At 42.2% G+C, this 20,497-nt stretch overlaps 1 protein-coding gene across 2 annotated transcripts in view; it reads right to left on the bottom strand.

Annotated features, from left to right (window-relative positions):
• PRKG1 (protein kinase cGMP-dependent 1) overlaps positions 1 to 20,497 on the bottom strand; it is a 473,692-nt gene that overhangs the window by 28,549 nt on the left and 424,646 nt on the right. For both annotated transcript variants that reach the window (XM_069863903.1, XM_069863901.1), the window contains exon 10: positions 4,420 to 4,516. In XM_069863903.1, the coding sequence (XP_069720004.1) occupies positions 4,420 to 4,516 (97 nt within the window). The remainder of the gene's footprint in view (positions 1 to 4,419; positions 4,517 to 20,497) is intronic.

Raw genomic sequence — 20,497 nt, 5'->3', positions numbered from 1 at the left:
ATGATATTAACTTAGCACCTATTAAAATCAAGCCAGGGAGGCTGGGAGCACTTTTGGGAAGAGCAAGTGAATTCAAACTTTTTTCACAAATTGAAGGGACAGCTTGAAATAAAAGGGACACTATTTAGCACTGGCAAAGTGGTGCCCCTAGTCGTTTGGCTCTACCTGAGCAGAGGAAGGTCCAGGTTGGACTAATGTGTCTGGTGTGGTGTCGCTTCAAAGAGGTGAGAGTCAGCTAGAGCCTGAGGAACAAGAACAATCCCGGGCCTAGAAAGCACGAATTAGCTGTAAAGCTCAAAAGAAGCACATTTATTCTATTAATGAGAAGATATCTTAAGGTTCGTGTGATAATGGCCTTCAAATGTACAATCCAACCTCAAGGGTTGTATGTATTTGTACTTTGACTGTACTACAGGCTACAGCAGGGAGATATTTCATCTTAGGAAAAACCTTCCTGGGAACCTCCTTCCCTAAAGACTCCAGCACTTCAGGGAAAATGGCTCAGAAGCAGTTCAGCATATTTGACTCTGCCTGGATGATTTCTTTAGGTCCCTTCCAGCCCAAGGTTTAATGCTTGAAATATGTTCTTTCAGCATCACCATCTTGAGAAAAACTGCTGAATATTAAAACATATGAACATAAGTCATCAGGGCTAAAAACTGAGACTGTCCTTAATTTGCCTCTTGCCTTCAGGATGTCCCAAGCCATATGTTACCCACAGGAGTGCAGCAGACAGCTCCCTCCAAGCTTGCGTACGAGCAGGGATGACGGGTAAGTCTATAGGTTTTCACTGGCATATCTGTCCTAAGAACTGAACAAAGATGTAATTGAAATCAAATCTCAATCAAGCTCGTGATGGAGTATGGAGAAAACACATTATTTTTGCAATTTTATAACAACAGGAGTGATTTATAATCTTCTCCTTCCCGCATCACTGACTGATTGTTGGAAGCAAGAACTGCATAAATCAATGTAACAAAAAAAGGCACGTGTTCAGGTGTGGTCCTTGCTTTTCACTCTGCCTGTGCTCAGCCATCACCTGCATGAACTGATTTCACAGCAATAACGATTCTGCCTCCATATGTTCAGATGCTCTGCTGCATTTCTTTCGGAACTGTCAAAAGTAATCTTGATTTAAATCCGAAATAACTGACCCGAGGCAGATGATTAGAAACACAAGACTTAAAAGGAAATTAAAGAACAAAGACAGGAGCAATAAAGTTCAGGAGAAATGATTTATGAAAGCTGAGGACACCTGACCTATATCTCTGTCCTCTGCAAAGCAGTGCTTGGTGGGATAAAACCCCGAGATGACATATTCATTCCCTATTCCAACGTATTACAGAGACACTTGGATCCCAACACAGAAGATGTTCAACTGATACAGTCCTGAGAAGCCAAGCTGCAAAAATAGTAGATGCACCGGTTAATCTGTGCTATTAAAAAACAAGAAGTCACTCCTGCTGTTTTCTTTCTTCCCTGCTAAGGGAGGTGCTCACCAGCTGGGCAAGACATCCCAGAGCAGCTTCTATCTGCTTGGCAGCCCTTCAAAATGTGAGAGGGTTGTCCTAGGAATGTGGCACTGCCAGCCCTGGGCAGACCGTGGTCTCTCCAGCTCTCCTGTTTGCTTTTCAAACACTGAGGATCACACAGGTCCTGCTGTAAGTGCACAAAAGCCTTTATTTGCTCTTGCTCCAGTGGCAGAGCTGATTCCTGTCTAAAATAGCACAGTCACTTCTCAGGTGGCTTCTCCCCTCATGAGAGAAGCTGATTACATAGTCCAGTTGGGGATGAAGAAGGAAAACAGCTCCCATGAGGACAAGGCATCGTGCAAGAGGCATGAGGTAGCTATCAAAAAACTGAGCAAACTATGGACAACACCAATGCAAAGCTCTTGGAAATATCTCTTGACACACAAAAAATAAAACTACTTAGAAAAGCAAGACAGATGTACTTCTATACGAACAGATTGAAGGGGCGACCTTCACAAATAGGCAGCATTCACAAAGGTGTCTGGAAAAACACCGTATATTGATACAAACTGGAAATTATATGCAGACCAACAGGAGCATTATTCTTTCTTGGCCAGCAAGACCCAAACTAAGCCTAAAACGTTCCAGCTTCCAACCTTACAGCACCAGTTGCCCTCTTGAAGGACACAGAGATGCCCCGGGGTAGTCTGCCCACAGCAGCTGAGGTTAAACTACAAAAATCTTCTTCCTTGCAATGTGATTCATTGATTTGATCAATTTTATTCTTGGAAAACACAAAAATATGATGTTCTCCAGGAACAAATGCCAATGTCACTGTGCACCAGTAGGCTACCACAACACACGCAAGCAATGAAAGAGTCAATTCCTCTGATACATTTTGCATTAGTTCATTTTTTTTGCCTTGAATTATTAAACGTATTTTTCACAGGGAAGATAGAAGCAAGAAGTAGCAATTTGAGGATCAGTTTTGACAAAAAGAATATTTTCTTGTTTTAATAAGAAAATTTCCCTTAGTGATAAAGGAAAAAAACAAACTGGAGCCTTAAGCTAAACTTTTAAATACCTTTTATCCCTCTGTGTGTAATTCAATATTATTTAAGAACTGCCAAAAAAAGACCTTAACCAGCATTTTCCCAATTAGAAGAGGTGCATCCAATTCTGAAGAAAATCCCTAGAAGGCAATGGAAACATTTCAGTAGCCTTCTGCAGGCTGTGTAGATGGTACAAAGGCTTTTTGGAAGCTTCTGATACTTAGACATTTCCTAAGATTTCAATATATCTACCTGACTGTGAACTGATGCAGTGAAGGGACAGAGCACATCCACTCCTGTGCTCCTCACGCCTCGATACGTCACGCATCGATAAGATTTGGGTTTTGTCAACATCTTAAAGCTTCCAAGCTAACTCTGTGAGCAGCCAGCGGTAGAGGACTGGCCCGTGGCCATCAATAACACGGTCCAGTTTGGTTTTGCACCTGCGTGTTTTGAGGGTCTCGTAAACAATCCCTCCTGAAGACAAACTCATGTACTTTCCCAGGAACATCAAAGCTTGACAAGATGCATCAAAAAAAGACTTAAAAATAAAAACAAACCTCACAAGGTCCTCCACAAGATTCAAAATAAGCCCCAAACTTGTGGGCCCCTCACTCCAGGTAACCTCAGGCGGTGAAGCCAGCGGTGACGTTAATTTAGGAGACCAATCTCCTGAGCTTTATGCTATTGTCAACAGAGCGGGGAGGGCCTTTGAGAGAGTTGTAGAGTGCAACCTGAATTAAACTCCTGCTCTAAAGCACCCTGCACAGCTGATGACTATAGAAGGAGCGAGGCAAGGACAGCCTTCCCAGGCTACGCGTGAGCTCTCGTGACTTCCAAAACAACAGTTGCTAATATGAAAAAAAATAAATAAATGAAACCCAAACCCCAGGAAGGGACGAGTGCTCTCACGGATGTGCTCTCCTCCACACTATTTTACATACATCCAAACAGGAAAAGTCAGAAATAAACCACATGAAAGAGCGAGTCACACTTTTAACACAGAATTTACCTGTTACGTCACAAATAATCACCAAAACAATTCATTTTGCCAGCTCTCAGCACTTACAGGTGTGTTTGGCTCCCACAGGGTTACAGAGTGAGGATTTCCCCATTTTGTGATGGCAGCAGTAATTCCGCTCCCTTTTCTGCCCCTAACTTACAGGAGTTCCTCACATACTGTACTGGTGTCCGCTATCAGAAGCTCCTCCACGATGTAAACTAAGCTCCCACTCTATTCTAAGTTTTTGTGTTTACACGATACTACAAACAGGTCACACAATGGCTGCTGTTTCAGTCTCCTTCTGCTCAGGCTTTGTTTTAAAAAAGACTACAGAGCTCTAAATCCAAGCAGAGCAAAAAGCAAGCTCAAATTTTTCCTTTTCTCTAAAAGTCTGCAAAAAATAAGTAGTATTCTTTGAAGTAATGTCACACATTGAATCTGTAACTTTTGTGATAACCAAAAAGACTGATCTCTAGACCTGAATTCAAAACTGCTTAGAAGAGACAGTGTAGTGTTACTCCAGCTCTGGCTAATTAAGATTTTAGGTTGCTTTTTCAATCTTAGGACTCCACAGCCGCACAAACCTTCAGGTTGTTTTTAAGAGGCAAACAATGCCATAAACATAGGACTGCTTGGAATGAGGTGATGTGTGCTCCTTTCTCAACCTAATACATATTATTCTTGGTTACTGCAAAGCATTTATTGGTACATTTTTATTTACTGTGAAAAGTAATGCAGCTTTCTTCAATGATTAGAAAACATATAATACCATTACAGAATTTTCTTCCAGTCATTGGGTGTAATAATGAAGAAAAAATGAAAGACTTAATTGAAATTAAAAGCATGTTTTCTAGGACATCACACAAGCTTCAAAGAAGAAAAGGTTACCTACCAGCTCAACTCGTCCAAACCCGCCGACTCCAAGGGTGTCAATGATGTTGAAATCGGACAGTTTCAGGTTGGCGAAGAAGGCAGCTTCGGCTTCATATCTGGATTTTTTTATGCGAAAAAATGGAAATTTCTTAGAGGTGCAAACATGAGCACTGCGTAATACCGTACCCGAATGGTGTGAGCGTGGAACAGCCTTTACCTGCTTCATTTCCATCTTATCTCTTACAGTTTGCTTTTATTCACACTCATCATTTTGCTGGTTCCAATTATAGCATTACTCCGACGTGCACAGTTCTCCAGGTGAGAAAAGCAAATAGACCTACTGCGTGCCTACAACACAATTGTCTGGTACTGCAATTCAGCTCCAGCTACACAGAGAATGCTACATTTTGTCATTTTCTATTGATCCTCTTGTGGGTGGGGTCTTTTTTGGTGTCTTTAAGTATCTCTCGTAAGAGTTTCTCTTATCCACAGGCTGGCAACAGTTTCTAGAAATGTTTATTGAAAGTGGCAAAATCATTAAGGTCCCTGGAGAGAAATCACAGCCAGGTTTTGTGAAATCAGATCCAAGAAGCTGCGGGCTGGTGTGCAAATGCCTGAAATGAATTACTTCAGTCACATATCAACATTCCTCTAGGAATATCTTCACTTCTTTTCCTCCTACAAACTCATTTGGAGCAGATATCCCAACCCAGGAGGTCCCAAAATCCAGATGCTCTCTCTTAAGCCCACGTCCAACTAGCTCGCAACACAAGTTCACCAAGCCCTTGACTGAGGAAGCATGCAAATCGAACACATGCAAGCCTGCCAAAATAAGCTTCCCATGACTGTCCTCATGAATATGATTCCTCTAAAATAGCTCCTTGTCAAGGTTTATGGTATTTTTAGAAAGGCTCAGAGGGGAAGTGGATGAACAGGATCCACCCACTCAATAAAGTTTGACATTCAGCTGCCAAAGAAGTCCCCGTGCATGTGCAACCTTTGACCGCTGGTGACACAGAGGTGGATGGAAAAAGAGCGTTGACGGGATTACGGAGAGGAATGGAGAGTGTAAAAGGGAGTTGGCTTGGTTTTTTAGTAATTAATTTTAGCCACAATATCTTGCAATTAACAGAGAGATCATAATCCTCTGTTTCACCTGGATGCTTCATTTGTGCACGATAACGCTAGTGTAAAGATAAAACATCGTAGCGTTAGCTAGGATCATATTTATGCATCCACCTGTCTATCTCTTTAATGCACCTTGTCCTTCATGCCTGTCTCTAATTCAATAATGGGATGGAATTGATTTACTGACTTATTCCCTTCAAACCACCTTCTTTGGTCTATTTAAAACTGCAACGACACCGGGGGAGAAAGAGCAAAAAAATTATACTTTAAAGTTCAAAGGGAAATATAAGAAAGGTGAAAGGTCACATCATCAAGCCCCAAATCCAATGCAATAAAGCACAATTTTATCTCACGGGTGCTGTCAACAAATTACTTAAGCTCTATTTTATTATTTATACTGTCACCAGATCCTCTCGGTGACCTTGCTCCTGTGGCCACAGCAGCCCGATGCATCTGATTTTGGAACCTGCTCAGTACTGAGCCTGCTTCGAACTTGGGATAACCTTGCGTGACACAGCTGCTTATCAATCGCTTTATACTCACCACGAGGTGCATACTAAACCTGTCACTAAGAAACCTCTGCTAAAGAAAAGACATATTTATATGTTCCCTTCTAAATCACGGCAGACACATCATTTTAAGGGTAACAGAGCAATGAGATGGGTCCAATTTTCATGATAAATGTATAGACCAGTTAAATATCCTTGATGATTTATACCTGCTAGGAAGATGAAATCCCAGCATGGAAAATTTCCTGCATTACTGTGGCCCAAGGCTTGGGAGTAGCAGGAGGACACCCCACGCTCCCAGGGAGGCAGGGGACCAGCTATCCCATCTTCTCCCCTGGGCAGGTAGTGAGGATTTCTCAATACTGAGCAAGCAGTGGATAAGAGATGCCAAACAGTGCTCCGTCAGAAGGGTTAAGGTCTTCAAAAACATATGGGAGAGAGGGAGGGAAAAGTTTTTATTCCCTATAATACCTCTTACCCTGAAAGACGACCAAGTCTTCGAAAAATGACATTATGGTTTATACATGTAACGTGAGAGGACAAAAACTAGATAGGACATGCTGGCAAGGTGCAAGCAAGGCAAGGCAAGCAGGATGCTAGTCTCAGTCCCTGCAAATTCCACCAATTCTCCTGAAAATCCTCTGGTTTGATGGGATCTTCTGCTCCAGCCCCACCTTCTTCATCTTTTTGTGGGTTGAGTTGCAGAAGCTGAAAGCTCTGCTGATGGCTTTTAAAGTAAAAAAAATGTGCTCATTTATTATTTTGCTTAGAAGATGTACTTGTAGCATTATCGTGATTGGTTTTTGAAATCTCTTTGCTAATTCTCTTTGACAGACTGCTTATGTTTAGTTACCACATACAAATGTAATGAAGCAATAAAACAAACTGGATGCAGTTTTCTAGACATTGTGCAACAGGCATCCAAAACCCAAAAGAAGTTCTCAAAATATATGCTCAACTATAAAACTCATCAGTCATTTAAATCAAAATATCAAATTGCAAATACTCCCGAACCATCTCCTATACCAGAAATTGGGGCATAATCCTCATCCTGAAATGTAGAACATGAATTCAAGTTCTGTCTTCCAACTACCTTAATCTGAGCGTGTGCTACCTGGACAGAAACTCCAAAGGTTTCACAGCATGTGCTCCTCACTCAACACAATTACGGTGAATAACATGTGATGTCTTCTTTTATGACTTCAAAAGAAAAGGAACATTTTCAAGGCACTGGGGAGGCCATGCAAAGCATTACAGAAGTTGTTCAAAAATTAATAATGGTGTATCTGTAGGAAAACATCTGGTTCTGGACCAGGCTGAAGCAATGTGACTTGCTCGGACAGCAGGGAGTGTGCTTGGGACATTCCCCAGGAGCACAGCAGACATGGGATGGATGATAGAGACAGTTTGACCACGCTCATGCAAGTTGACTTGGAAATAACTCAGCACCCTGTAGGAAAAATACAGGTGTTTCAGGTCAGGGCGTATTTCATCTGGGTACCACTTTGCAGATGCTACAGCATCTTCCCACCCGGTACTTTGCAATCTAATGAGAAAGGCAGTTGTATTTTAAACATGCAGGCATATGATGGTGCTCTGAGACTTTTCAGACAAGGAAATTATTTTTCTGACCTCTGGTTAAGTTTCTAAATTAATAGATAAGAGGTGCATTGGGAAGACATGAATGCAGATCATCATCACAGCCACGTTTGGTGATATTCTGGAGCTCTGCAGATGCAAGGCTCAAACATTCTGTGCTGAGATTTTTGGGGCTTTCTGACTCTAGTTTGATTATATATAATTAAGAAAGAGTCCTCCAGATATTGTGGTAGTTGTTCTTCTTGTCCCAGATATCACAGGCCAAAATGCCTAGAAAATCATAGCTGGAAGGGCACAAAAAGAAAAGATACGGAGAACTTGCGATCCAAATAGGGAAAAACAACAAAAAGTCTGTCCTTTAGCAAAGAGCTTTTAAAATTAAGGCAGAGATTTCCACAAGAGATTGTGGGAGACTAAGTATCAACTGCCAGTGCACTCTTAATGGGACTTTTTTGCTTATTGAAATCATTCTTTGTCAGCCACCCTACCAATCCAACCCAGCCAGAGCTTATAGTCCAATCCTGCAGCTAACAGAAGAGGTATCTGCTCCATAGGGGATATCAGAGAATAGCACAGGGGAGGAGATGCTCGGATCTAGGTCAAACATGAGGTTCAACAAGCCTAAGTGCAAGGTCCTACACTTGGGTCAGGCAACCCCTGGTATCATTACAGGCTGAGCCATGAAGGGATTAAGAGCAGCCTTGGGGGTATTGGTGGATGAAAAGCTAGACACGAGACAACAATTTGTGCTCACAGTCCAGAAGGCCAATCATATCCTGGGCTGCATCAAAGGCAGCGTGGCCAGCAGGCTGAGGGGCGATTCAGTCCCTCTGATCTGCTCTGGTGAGACCCTACATGGAGTACTGTGTCCAGCTCTGAGGTTCTCGGCACAGGAAAGAGGGTCCAGAGAAGGGCCACAATGATGATCAGAGGGATGGAATACTCCTGCTGTGAAGAAAGGCTGAGAGAGTTGGGGTTCTTCAGCATTGAGAACCTTACTGTGGCCTTTCAATATTTAAGCACTTAACCTTTTTCAAGGTTTCTTGCAAATCTGCATTAAGAGGTACCTACTGAAATCTCACTGAAACAACTGGCTTCCTTTAACGATCTCACTCTAATGTGTCTCAGTGCCCTCCTATGGAAGAGCTGGGGCTTGGGACCACCACTACTTTGTCTCTCTCCAAATAAAACACAAACTCTTAAGGAGTTGCTAATTAAAATGCCTCATTAAAATGCCTTGATTCAGCCTCCTCTTCAGCATGGACAGGCATTACATGGAAGAAAACAGAGTAATCAGAGGGATCAGGAGTAAATACCATCATCTACATGTCCTGTTACTTTGGAACAGCAGCGCAGGAGCCACAGTCCAAGCATTTGGGCAATGCCTGTTATGCAGAACAGGAGAGGAAAACACACGGCTTCTTTGCACTGCTGGAGGTTTCCAATCACTTAAAGGAGTGATTGCCTCCTAGGAAAATCATCACTCTAAAATACATTCCAAGCTTTTCCTCCCAAAACTACAGATAGAAAAAAGCCCAAACCCAATAATTTATCTTGCCAAGGCAGCTAAAAAGGATAAATGAGAAAATGCAAGGGGCAAAGGCTTGCAATTACCCAACTGTTCAGCTTTACTAAAGTAGCTCACAATTCCTCTCACATGAGTTAAATGTGTTGGGAAACTTTAGACATCTGTTACCAAACTGTCATCTTGATAGAAAACTTGGCTCCTTTCCACCTGTGTGCTGCCAGCCATACATAAATTGCAGCCACGTGGGAACCAACCACCAGCTCCCTGAGAAGAGCAAACATAACCATTTAGGGTGGATAAAGGCAGAATTTCAGAGCTTTCTTCAGTGACAGACACCTGTTCATTTAACAGCTGTTTTGTTGGCCTCATATTCAGTTTTGTCGGCTGACGTGATCTCTGTATCAACCATGGTAGAGGCAGTGCCCCTCTGCAGGTAAAAATTTTGAAACTCTGCAAAGACTAGAATAAACTGAGTCGCACTTCTTGAATGGCGATGATCAGACTCAGCCTGCAAGAAGACACATGTGCACTAATTACCTCAAACCTTCAGTTTTGTGACTATTTTTCCTATGTCAGCCCTAGTAAGATAACCCACCTGGGTCTAATCTACTCACAGCACCCAGCTGCTGTTCACCTGCCTGGTACCTTGAAGACACAGCAGGTTTTCTGGATTGGATTCATGCTATTAAGAGAGATTCAATTGCAAACGTCAATGAAAAGTGGCAGACAATATGGATCAAGTTCATGTAACAAGGAGGCTTCGCTGTCTGAAAGTGATATAAGGAAGAGTAGGTGCAGCAAATGGTGGTAGGGCTCCCATGCCTTCCCTTCCATGCCAGCCAGCCCTCTTCCTCACCTGCTCAAATGACTCCAAAAAGCTCAGGTTCACATATTTCTGAGTGGTTTTGGACAAAGGGAAATCTATGCGTGGTATTTCCTAAAAACTATCCCTCTGTATGGGAAATGCCCATGCTTTGTGTTTCCTCCTCTGGGTAGCAGATGTCCATCTCTGTCATGATGCACAATGCAACTTTTTACTTTCAGATATCCCTTTCAGGTAAACACTGGCATCAGTAATAATAAATATATAAAAAAAGGGACCAGCTCTTTACCTATTTTACTTCCCAATTTATAATGTCACAGTAAAGCTGAATTCTTTTCAAGCTCCATCACATTATCACCATTTATTAGCTCGCTCACAAATACAGGATCACAAAATCTTGAGAGGACACCTCCATTGACAATGAAAGCAGGAAGACACCAATCAAAGACCCCAAGCTGTTGGATAAAAGTACTGGTACAAGATGACTGCGATTTTTCCTAACAGCCTTAAGGTTGACGTTGCCCACCCAGCCCCAACTTGTATTAACCAGGGAGCACTGACATGCTGTTGCCCTAAAGCCAAATGGGGTTTTCTGCCCTTTCACAGAGACAAGACTCATGGCATGTTAGTACACCCATAAATAATTTCTACCCGGTATCTGCTATCCTAATGCTAACCCATTCCTGCGAGGGATGGGTGCTATGGGGTTACGCACAGACTCGTTAGAGAGAATTCACTTGCAGGCAAGGATTTGCTGCCCTGCATCAAAAGAAGACCAAGGAGAACATCAAACTCGTCTTCTACTCTTCCATTCTTTCTAACTGCAAATAACACTGAAAAAGTTAAACATGCATATCGATCTATCTACATGTACCAATAGATAGATAGATAGATGGATGGATAGATAGATAGATAAATAGATAGATGAAGTATAACTAATAACTCAGCTTTTCCTTAGTTTCCTTAGTTCAGGTCTCCTTCTTCCAGACCGTCCTTCTGAAGTCAGCAGTGCAGTGGCTTTAGCTCCCGATTTAGCTGCAACCATATGAATTCTACTCTTGCACCTTTGACTGAAAACCCAAATCAAGAGAGATTTTGTTCGGATTTTTAAAAGCAATGTGCTAGTGGCAATGATGTAATAAAAAGCTACAGTGTTGAAAAGAAAGGCTGTCTTTCTTTTCAAATCCATGTTGTCAGGGCTGGGAATTTTTCTTGGACCCACCAGCACTTGAACTTGCAGCATACTTGCCTTTAATGCCTTTCAGATCAGGAGAAATAACATACCTCCTGGTTTAGATTTTCTTACAGAAAGTGAACATTTGAGTGGCAGCTAAACAGACATTAAAGCTATGGCATCTCTAACTTCCTCTGGAAGGGGAAGGAGATCTGAAATTGAAAACATAAAGTTAAAAAACTAACAAAGAAATTATTTTTTTCCTCCTCTTTTAATAGCACATTACTTTTCAATTAGAACTCGGTAACGTGAACGTGTTATTATGCTGTCCTCACTGTAAGTTGTTTCAGTAGATAAGCAAATAAAAGATCTGTTTGAATTACAGGGCTTTGAAGACTTGCTATTGCACGAAGACCAATTTCACCAAGAAATGTAAATGAGTCCATCGAAATACAGTCAGTTAAAACAGCTCTGTGAGACTTCCTCATCATCCAGGCTCTTTAGAAGTTCTTAAATTCAGAGCTAATATTGTTGAACTCCTACATGTGCCAAGAGTTTGGCAATACTTGTTAAACAACTTATGCCTGTTGGGTTCAGGACCTCCTGCCTAGGAAGAGTATGAGTGCTGTGGGACCTTAGCTGAACACAGGATTTGCATGGACCCACCCATCAAAATTTCTACCCATCAAAATTTCACCTTTTTTATCAGATGTTCCTTGGGGATTTTGTCCTGCTGTGATGCAGGGAAATGCATCCCTCCCTTGAGAAAGCACAGCTGCTACCCCCACATATCTAAGCTCACAATCAAACGGTTCAGAAATCGACAACCCTGCTTTCTCCAATCCAAGCAGATAGAAGGGGTTTGTGTAAATGTGGGTGTACTTTGACTGCCTGCACCCCTTTACTACACATCCGCACAATGCTCATAGGCCAGACACAGGCAAGCATTTTCATGGAGGAACCAAAGAAACTTGGACATAAAATGCCAGCTGAACAAGAGGTGGTGATAACGCTGTCAGATGTGATGGAGAGTGCTTTCGATAGAGCATAAGGTTATCAGGCTGGGTTTTAGGGAACAAGTTGTCCAGTTTTCACTGAAAGTCAAAGGGAGGTCACCACTGAATTGCTTGTTTTATTTTATAGATGCATGTGTTTCTCCTTCAACTTCTAATGAAATAGCCTGATGCTTCTAAGAGGACTCTGTGTCCTATGTTGGAAAGTCCTGGCTTCAGCTTTGGTTAAAATGACATTTGCACTTCTGTAATATGCCTAACGTCAAGACCCTCCTGAAGGAGTTCAAAGGAGATACTCTACAGAATAGCCTGCCTTACTAAAACAAGACTTTAATCAATTTTAATTAAAAGAGGTGGAGGGAAGCTGTGGAGTAGTCCTTCCTCTGGTGGTGCTTCCTGCTCTGTGCAATATTAAAAGACAGGGCTTAAGGCAGGGGGCTTCTTCCTTCCCACTCCTTTTTGCTTTTCTTTTTTTTGTCTTTTTTTTTTTTTTTCCCTTACCTCTGGACATTGCTAGCTGGAGACCACTGCACTGCATTTGTATCTTGGCTCAGCAGCAACGGATTGAACCCAAAATAGCTGCTGATGGCACTACTGCCTAGAGTAGGCTGGTTTACCCTGGGTGGGAAACTTATTGGTGACCATGGAAAAATAAAGCATGGATTATTTTTTCTACCTCCAAAACAGGCAGCGACAGCATAACCTGAAATTCCAGGCTAAACAAAATTCTAAGGAAAAGCAAATGATTTTTCACAGCACCTCAAATGTGCACTCAGACCTTGTCATCTTAATTTCATTTCAATGAAAATATCATTAAATATAAAATGAATTATCATTTAAAAATACTATTTATCAACATATTCCCCCTGTCATGTTCAAATCACACATTTCTGTAAAGCACTTCCTTGACAATTCAACATTTTCAGTAGAAAAATTCCTACCCGTTCCAGTCCTTGGGCGATTGTTGCAGTTGCCAGATGGAAGAAATATTAGTTTACTACCCTTCCTCTCTGCATATCCCCATATCAACACGTTTCAATGCCAGCATGTATGTGGTACTATTTTTTTTTTTTAGTTTTATGGTGAGATTTTAAGGATGTTTAGTTGAAATATTACACCAAATACATAACATGCAGCTATTGTATGTTTTACCTCACTGTAATCCACTGAGTTTCATGTCCTGGCTACCTCATCTCTACTTCCAAGAAAGCTGTTTGGGATTTCTTGGGTTTTTTTAATTTTGTTTTGTCTTGTTTTTTTTTCTCCAATGGATGTGATCATTAAAATGTTAAGTGTGGGGTAAGGACTAAATTGCAAAGAAACATTTAAAATGCTCTCAGACACATGCATCACAAACAGAAAGCTCTTCTGCTTGGCTGATGGGAATAAACTAAGCACACGATGTGCTTCAGGTGCCTTTTCTATCTTTCCTGTGCCAGCACCTGGCAGTATTACACCTTAATGGCCTCCTTGGCACATTTCTCTCCTCACACGCTAACACTAATACAAACAAGCATCCTTTCAGGATAAAATCTTAGATTTACATGGTTGGGTTGCAGCACATCTAACATCTCACTGCAGGGTGGCATGGCTGGAGTCAAACTCAATTCATTGAAGGATCACCAGGGACTTTTGACTACAGCATGTCAATTCCTATATAAGTCTTCCTAAATCAGGGCTTACTACCAAGCTAAAATTTGGGTTTAAACCACCAGATTAACCTAATGAATCAGCTACAGTTTGGGCAGACTTGGCAATACTGACTTCTATCGTAGCACTTGCACCCTAACTTTAAAAGTAATACAAAGCCAGTGAAAAATAAACCTCCCATGACTATGCCAACTGTTGAATAATTTGTAAGTTAAAAAAAGTATTATGGTAAGGAAGGAGACAATTCACTAACTTCTTTGTGTCCTTCTCACGAGCTCTGAGTTTAACACTTTGGATCTGTAGATAAGAAAATATATTTGGAAGGTAAAGCATCAATGTTTTTTCCATCAATCTTTCTGATCTACTTCAGAAGAAATACCTGTACAGCTCTTATTTTTTCCTTTGCAAACCACCAAGTTAAACACATGCTTATGAGAAGTACTCAAGAAAAAAAGCATTTCACATTAAAACTCCGAATTACCTCTGTAAGGTCAAGATATACCAGCTACCAAACTCAGTTCGAAGGTGCCACTACGTATCAGACAAGAATACCAAAGGTATTTCAAGGCAACTCGACGGGAGTTATTGGGAAAGAGCCATGGCCATGTTACAACCTTGGAAACTGAGATCTCAACAAATAATCAGTCTAATTACAGCTGGAAATTGCTCAAATCACAGTTAGTTTGGCTCGCTGCTCTTCTACTTTACAAAAACTCACAATCTAATTGTAAACTGCTAATTAGATCCCATGAACCCCAAATTGGCTCATCTAAGCATGTAAACACTAAAGGGCCCTTTTGCCTCCAGTCTTAACGTAGGACTGTGTTGGCTTGCATAAGTAAATGCTCACCATGGCAACAGAAATACTCAGAAGAAAAAGATTTGGTTGTAGTTTTCTTTCTCTTAGATTTTTTTAAAGACTGTGCAGAACAGATTGATATATTGCAGGTGTTAGACATACTTATTTGTCCAACTCACCATATTCACTACTTTCTGCGCATTTGTTCAAGTCCCATGGGGTTCAGAAAACAGCTTGCACTATGTTTTGCCCCCATTTCTTTTTATTTCAAACTGCCTTAATCCTCCAGGAGAAAAACCCCACTTGCTAGATCACAGAATGACAGTGGTGGGGGCTAGAAGGGACCTCTGGAGCTCATTGAAACCAACCCTCTTGCAAAAGCAGGGTCACCTTGATTAAGTTCTCTCTCCAGAGAAGGAGACTCCACAACCTTCCTCAGAAGCCTGCTCTGTCATCCTTATGGGAAAGAAATTTTTCCTCATGTTCAAGGGGAACTTCCCGTGCTCCAGTTTGTTCCCCCTGCCCTTTGTCCTGTCCCTACGCACTGCTGGAAGCATCTGGCCCCGTCTTCTTGACACCCACCCTGGAGATATTGATCAGCACCAATGAGATCCCCTCTCAGTCTTCTCTTCTCCAGGCTAAACAGAGCCAGGTTTCTCAGCTTCGTAAGAGATGGTTTCCAGTTTGACAGCTGCTGAGAAGTAGAGCTCTGCCTTGAGGTAACAAGTGTCCCTTTTCCAAGGGCTGCCCAGAGACATTTCTGCAATGTTTCTTGCAGCCTCTTAAAAATTCTCAAGTAGAATTCTCAAGAATTCTCAAGTCTGATAGAACCCGGAGATGTTGTAGTAGCAGATGAGTGAATGATGTTCTTTCGGTCCAGTGGCCCTCCCAAAATGCTGACACATCTCCCGCGGGAGCTATTAATTGCACTGGGGTCACCGGACTAAACCTCCCACAGCGTTACTGCAAAACCCTCAAGCTTTTATTCCTTTGGCCAACATCAGAGTATTCCAGCCATGCTGGCACCACTGGTGGAAGCTGCCACATCTGGCATGTTTCATCCTAATTTACTTTGAAAAAAAATGGTGACATATAAGGGGAAGGCACGGAGGAGGGGAATATTACATAAAATCCTGCTGAAAAAGCGGGATCAGGCAGGAAGCAGATATTTCCTTACGAAGCAAGTACGTGTGCGCACAAAGTGAGGTTTTCCACTCTGTTTGTTTATTCTGGTAGACAGATGAAACTGTGGGAAGAGATCAGTGAAACTAGGCTCCACATAACCAACTCCATTTCACTATCATCCTGTATCTAACCCTCTTGTAATTTGACTTATCTGCTAAAATTTTGCTTCCTTGTGCAAGTATTGCTTTCAAGAGCAAACCCAACTTCTTAGGCAAAACAGATCTTTTTGGCTTCAGGTCAGAGAGACTCTGCAGAGGCAGAAAGTTTCCCCTGAAGCTTAACGATTCTACAGAAATAATGAATGACAGTATCTGGTCAAAATCAAGAAAAATCATCAAAACGAAGGCACAATTTAAAGAAAATCCAGAGAAATAGAAAGAAAAAGGCAATTGTGCATGTGCCATCCCACAAGCATCTAAGAAAGGTCTGAGAAAAAAATGGGAGAACTGGAAGGTCTAGCTCTCAACAAGGCTATGGATGGCAAACGTACACAAAGCAAGAGATGGCCATCGCAGGGATGACGTAAGAGCAGCCACAGAAGACACTTAAAAACATACAGGCTACGCTAAGTTGCCCGTCCTAAGAAAAGAGTGATTTATGTGCTAAATCAGGTTAACAAATCAAATTATTAAGTCAAGCTGTTCAGCTGTAGATGGAGATTCCATTCTAAAAAGGGAAGTAAAGTACTTGGATGAGATACTGAGCCCCCACTAAACAGGCTGTGAAGGAGCTCTGACAAAATCTCAGTAAAGACAAGACATCCAGCACAAGCGCGCAACAAACTCTAGACAGACTACCTGTCAAGCCTAATTTTTAGATGCAATTAATGAATATTTTAGAAAATGGCTAATCAACTGGTCCAAGAACAAAGAAAGTTTGTAACTTGGTGCTGAACAAGATGTAAAACCTGTTTCAAATCATTACTGCTGAAGAACATCTCTGCAGCAGAAACCATCATGTATTGAGATTTAAGACAGCTGGAGGGCTGAAAAAAAGTTAAAAATAAAAGCATCACTAAAAATGTAAAAATTTTAAAAGGGGAATTTCAAGAGTAGCTGAAAAGAGTTTATTAGTAGAATTATTCTTAGCAGCCACACATATCAAACATACCATCTACCAAACATAGACCTCAGATGGATCACAAGGTCAAAAGTTAGTGTGGCTGAAGAGCAGGATGAGATGGTCCATTAAAAGCAAGGGGGCATCCTTCAAACATAACATGGTTTCAAACAAATCAATAAAAAGAAAAGAAAAAGAAAACAATGAATCAAACCCTGTCCCACTGAAAGGAAAACCACCCTATTTCCCTATTGCAGATGACTCCTTGGCTTGAAAATTGATGCAACTCATATCATTAGGGAATACCAGGAAGCTGGATGGCTCAAAACTCTTCACATCACAGCAGTTTGACAACTCATTTGCCACTCTTCTAATGGGAGAAAAATATTTCATAACCTATGTCCCACGTACTCAGCTCATTTTGGAGAAGGGCTTACAGCATTACTGGGAGCTGAATATGACTTACATGGTTGAGTGCTCCTCAAAACACACCTCCAAGCCACGCTCCCATTCTACAACACTCAAATGTCACTGGCTACACATCATCTACTTGGTTCAGTGCACCAGATTTGGAAAATTTAACTGAGTAAAGGTTAACAATGGGTGTACCAGCACATATGGGCAGTGGGACACAGAGAGGACCAAGGGGCTCTGCTGATAAATAGTGATGATAATTCAGGGGACAACGGATCAAAAGCAATGAGTTTCCTGGAAGCTTCTTAGCATTTCTTTGCAGGCTCTCCCATCCGTTTTCCAGCTGAGGCAACTTCCAAAAGGCACTTTCCCATACCTCCACTGGAGGGCAGGAATATCCCACGTTTCCACAGGCAACCCTTCAGCCCATTGCCACACAATCACATGCTTATAACAGCTTTAGCAAGGCTTGGTCTTCAGGAGACACTCTTGCACACTTACAGAGTTTAATTTGGTTTATACTCTGCTTTTTACGAGTAGCTTAGTTTCAAAACAACATGACTATTTTCAAAAAACAGCTACAACATTACCAGTTTACCCCTGTATCAATACCTCCCCTCCCAGTGCCCCTTCGCCTCTGCTCCCTGCACTACCTGCAACACTTCGAGGTCATAGAATCATAGAATCATAGAATAACCAGGTTGGAAGAGACCCACTGGATCATCGAGTCCAACCATTCCTATCAAACACTAAACCGTGTCCCTTAGCACCCTCATGTTCATCACCTAACTTTCCTACAGGTAGCACAAGTGTATTTGAAGAACGTACATACCTGCTGACCAGCAGGTTAACATCCTCATTGCTTTCCCAGGAAGCAATAAAAATATCTTTAAAGGCTCGCAGAGCTGATTTGGGGAGCTATGGCTTGTATTGTCTCTATGAGTGAAAACTACCAACAAAAGTAGACAGGAATAAATCTGCCTTCCCCAAAAGCATATATTGGGGTTATTGAAGGGGTCACGCACAAGGCTGATCTTCTGGCGGTGGTTATCTGGTTTCCAAAAGGCATTTCAGAAAGTTCCCCAGCAAAGACAAAGAGATGAAGCTGCTGGGAGACAAAAGAAAGGTCTTCTCATGGAGAAATAGCTGCTTCAGAGTGGAGGGCAGTCATCCAGCATGCTGCTGTGCTGGGACCTGTGCTGATCAATGGATTTAAAATTCACATGGATAAAGATTCAACAGCAGAATACCAAGGTTTTCTCTTGACATTAAGCTATTCAGAGCAGCAAAAAAACAGGGTGAACCATGAAGACCTGCAGAAGGACCTTAGGTGATTTAGTGGCTTGCCAATGAAGTGTCAGATAAAATGAAACAGAGATGAACTGATACACATAGAAAAACAACCCAAACTTCTAATGGGCTCCAAAATGATCATTCCCCCCTTAAGGGTTTACAACAGGCCCATGAAAGCATCAACTCAGTGCCCGGCACAGTCAAGAAGACAGACTGGATTGTCAGGGATTACCAGGAAAGGAGCAGAAACCAGCCTGCCTTTATACAAACCTCGAACCCTCCAGGGCCTTCTAGTCCAACGTGGTGCTGGCAGAGCACTGCTGGGAAACGCTCCGAGAAAGGTCAAAGGAAATGCCTTTCCGTGCCTGACGACCGAGCAAGCCAGGACGCTCCAGCCTAAAAATGGCATAGGGTCTGGCAATTCTTAAAATTGACTTAATAAAGGGAGACACTATTTCAGTAAAATCTGTGTGGTTTTTAAGGTATTCAAAGGCTTAAAATCTGGGGTAATGCTGAACATAAGGAACTCTTCTTTGCATTTCAGTACTTAGGTTTTACAGAGTAATTCTTTCACAAATAAAACAAAAAAAATCAAAATTTTCTTGTTATTTGCTGTAATGACCCTAATGCTAGTGCATTAAACAGGACATAATTCTGCAGAAGAAGCTTCTACTTCGTCTCCTTGTCTGCCAGTTACATGTACATCTGAGGACTGAAGGATGGGAGAGAGTAAGACAGTGCCAGCTCTAGTTCTGTCTTGGCTTTTTGCACTTCTGATTAATTAGCTTAATCTCTCCATATCTGTTTCCTTATCTGTAAAATGAACATAGAATCATAGCATCATGGAATAGTTTGGGTTGGAAGGGACCTTGAAGATAATCCAGTTCCAACCCCCCTGCCACGGGCAGGGACACCTCCCACTGGATCAGGTGCCCAAGCCCCATCCTACCTGGCCTTGAACATCTCCAGGGATGGGGCAGCCACAGCTTCCCTGGGCAACCTGGGCCAGGGCCTCACCACTGTCATTGTGAAGAAATTCCTCCTTATGTCCAGTCCAAATCTTCCTCTCTCCAGTTTAAAGCCATTCCCCCTTGTCCTATCACCCCAAGCCTTTGTAAACAGTCCCTCCTCAGCTTTCTTGTAGCCCCTTCAGGTACTGGAAGGTCGCTCTAAGGTCTCCTCGGAGCCTTCTCTTCTCCAGGCTGACCAAGCCCAACTCTCTCAGCCTGTCCTCCTATGGAAGGTGCTTCAGCTCTCGGATCATCCTTTTAGCCTCCTCTGGACCCATTCCAACAGCTCCATCTCTTTCTTTTGTTGAGGATTCCAGAACTGGCCACAATACTCCAGATGAGGTCTCACAAGAGAGGAACAGAGGGGCAGAATCCCCTCCCCTGCCCTGCTGGCCACACTGCTTTGGATGTAGCCCAGGACACAGTTGGCCTCTCAATCACATCATCCCCCATGAAGACACAGTAGGAGACTGATTCAAGAGCAGATCATCTATGGGGTGTCTGTCTAGGATCAGGTCAAAGGTCCATTTTGCTCAGCATCTCCTCTAGAGAACAACTGTGAGGAAGCACATGGAGAAGCAGAGCAAGCAAGTAGTCCTTAAATACTCCTGTAGCCTCCCTAGACTCAATGGGTTTGCAGGAGCTACTGTAAAGGTGTTACATGAAAAAGCAGAGTTCTGCACACCAGAACAATCCCGGTTGTCATGATCCCTGCAAGAGGCTCCATAACAAGGGCTTCAGGTGTGGGAAATGGAGCTTAGCATCCTCCCCATGCCACGTAAGAGGAAGACTACGCCACTGTTTCTATTAATTCAATAAATACAAGTTTTTTTTTCATTAAATTCTTAAATATCTTTGTGGAACAAGGATGCCCAGAGCTGCTTTTTTCAACAGACACCTAAGCAGTCACAAA

This window comes from Phaenicophaeus curvirostris, chromosome 9 (genome assembly GCF_032191515.1).
Source record: "Phaenicophaeus curvirostris isolate KB17595 chromosome 9, BPBGC_Pcur_1.0, whole genome shotgun sequence".
NCBI classification, from domain to species: Eukaryota; Metazoa; Chordata; class Aves; order Cuculiformes; family Cuculidae; genus Phaenicophaeus; species Phaenicophaeus curvirostris.
This window is presented reverse-complemented; position numbering and strand designations above follow the sequence as displayed.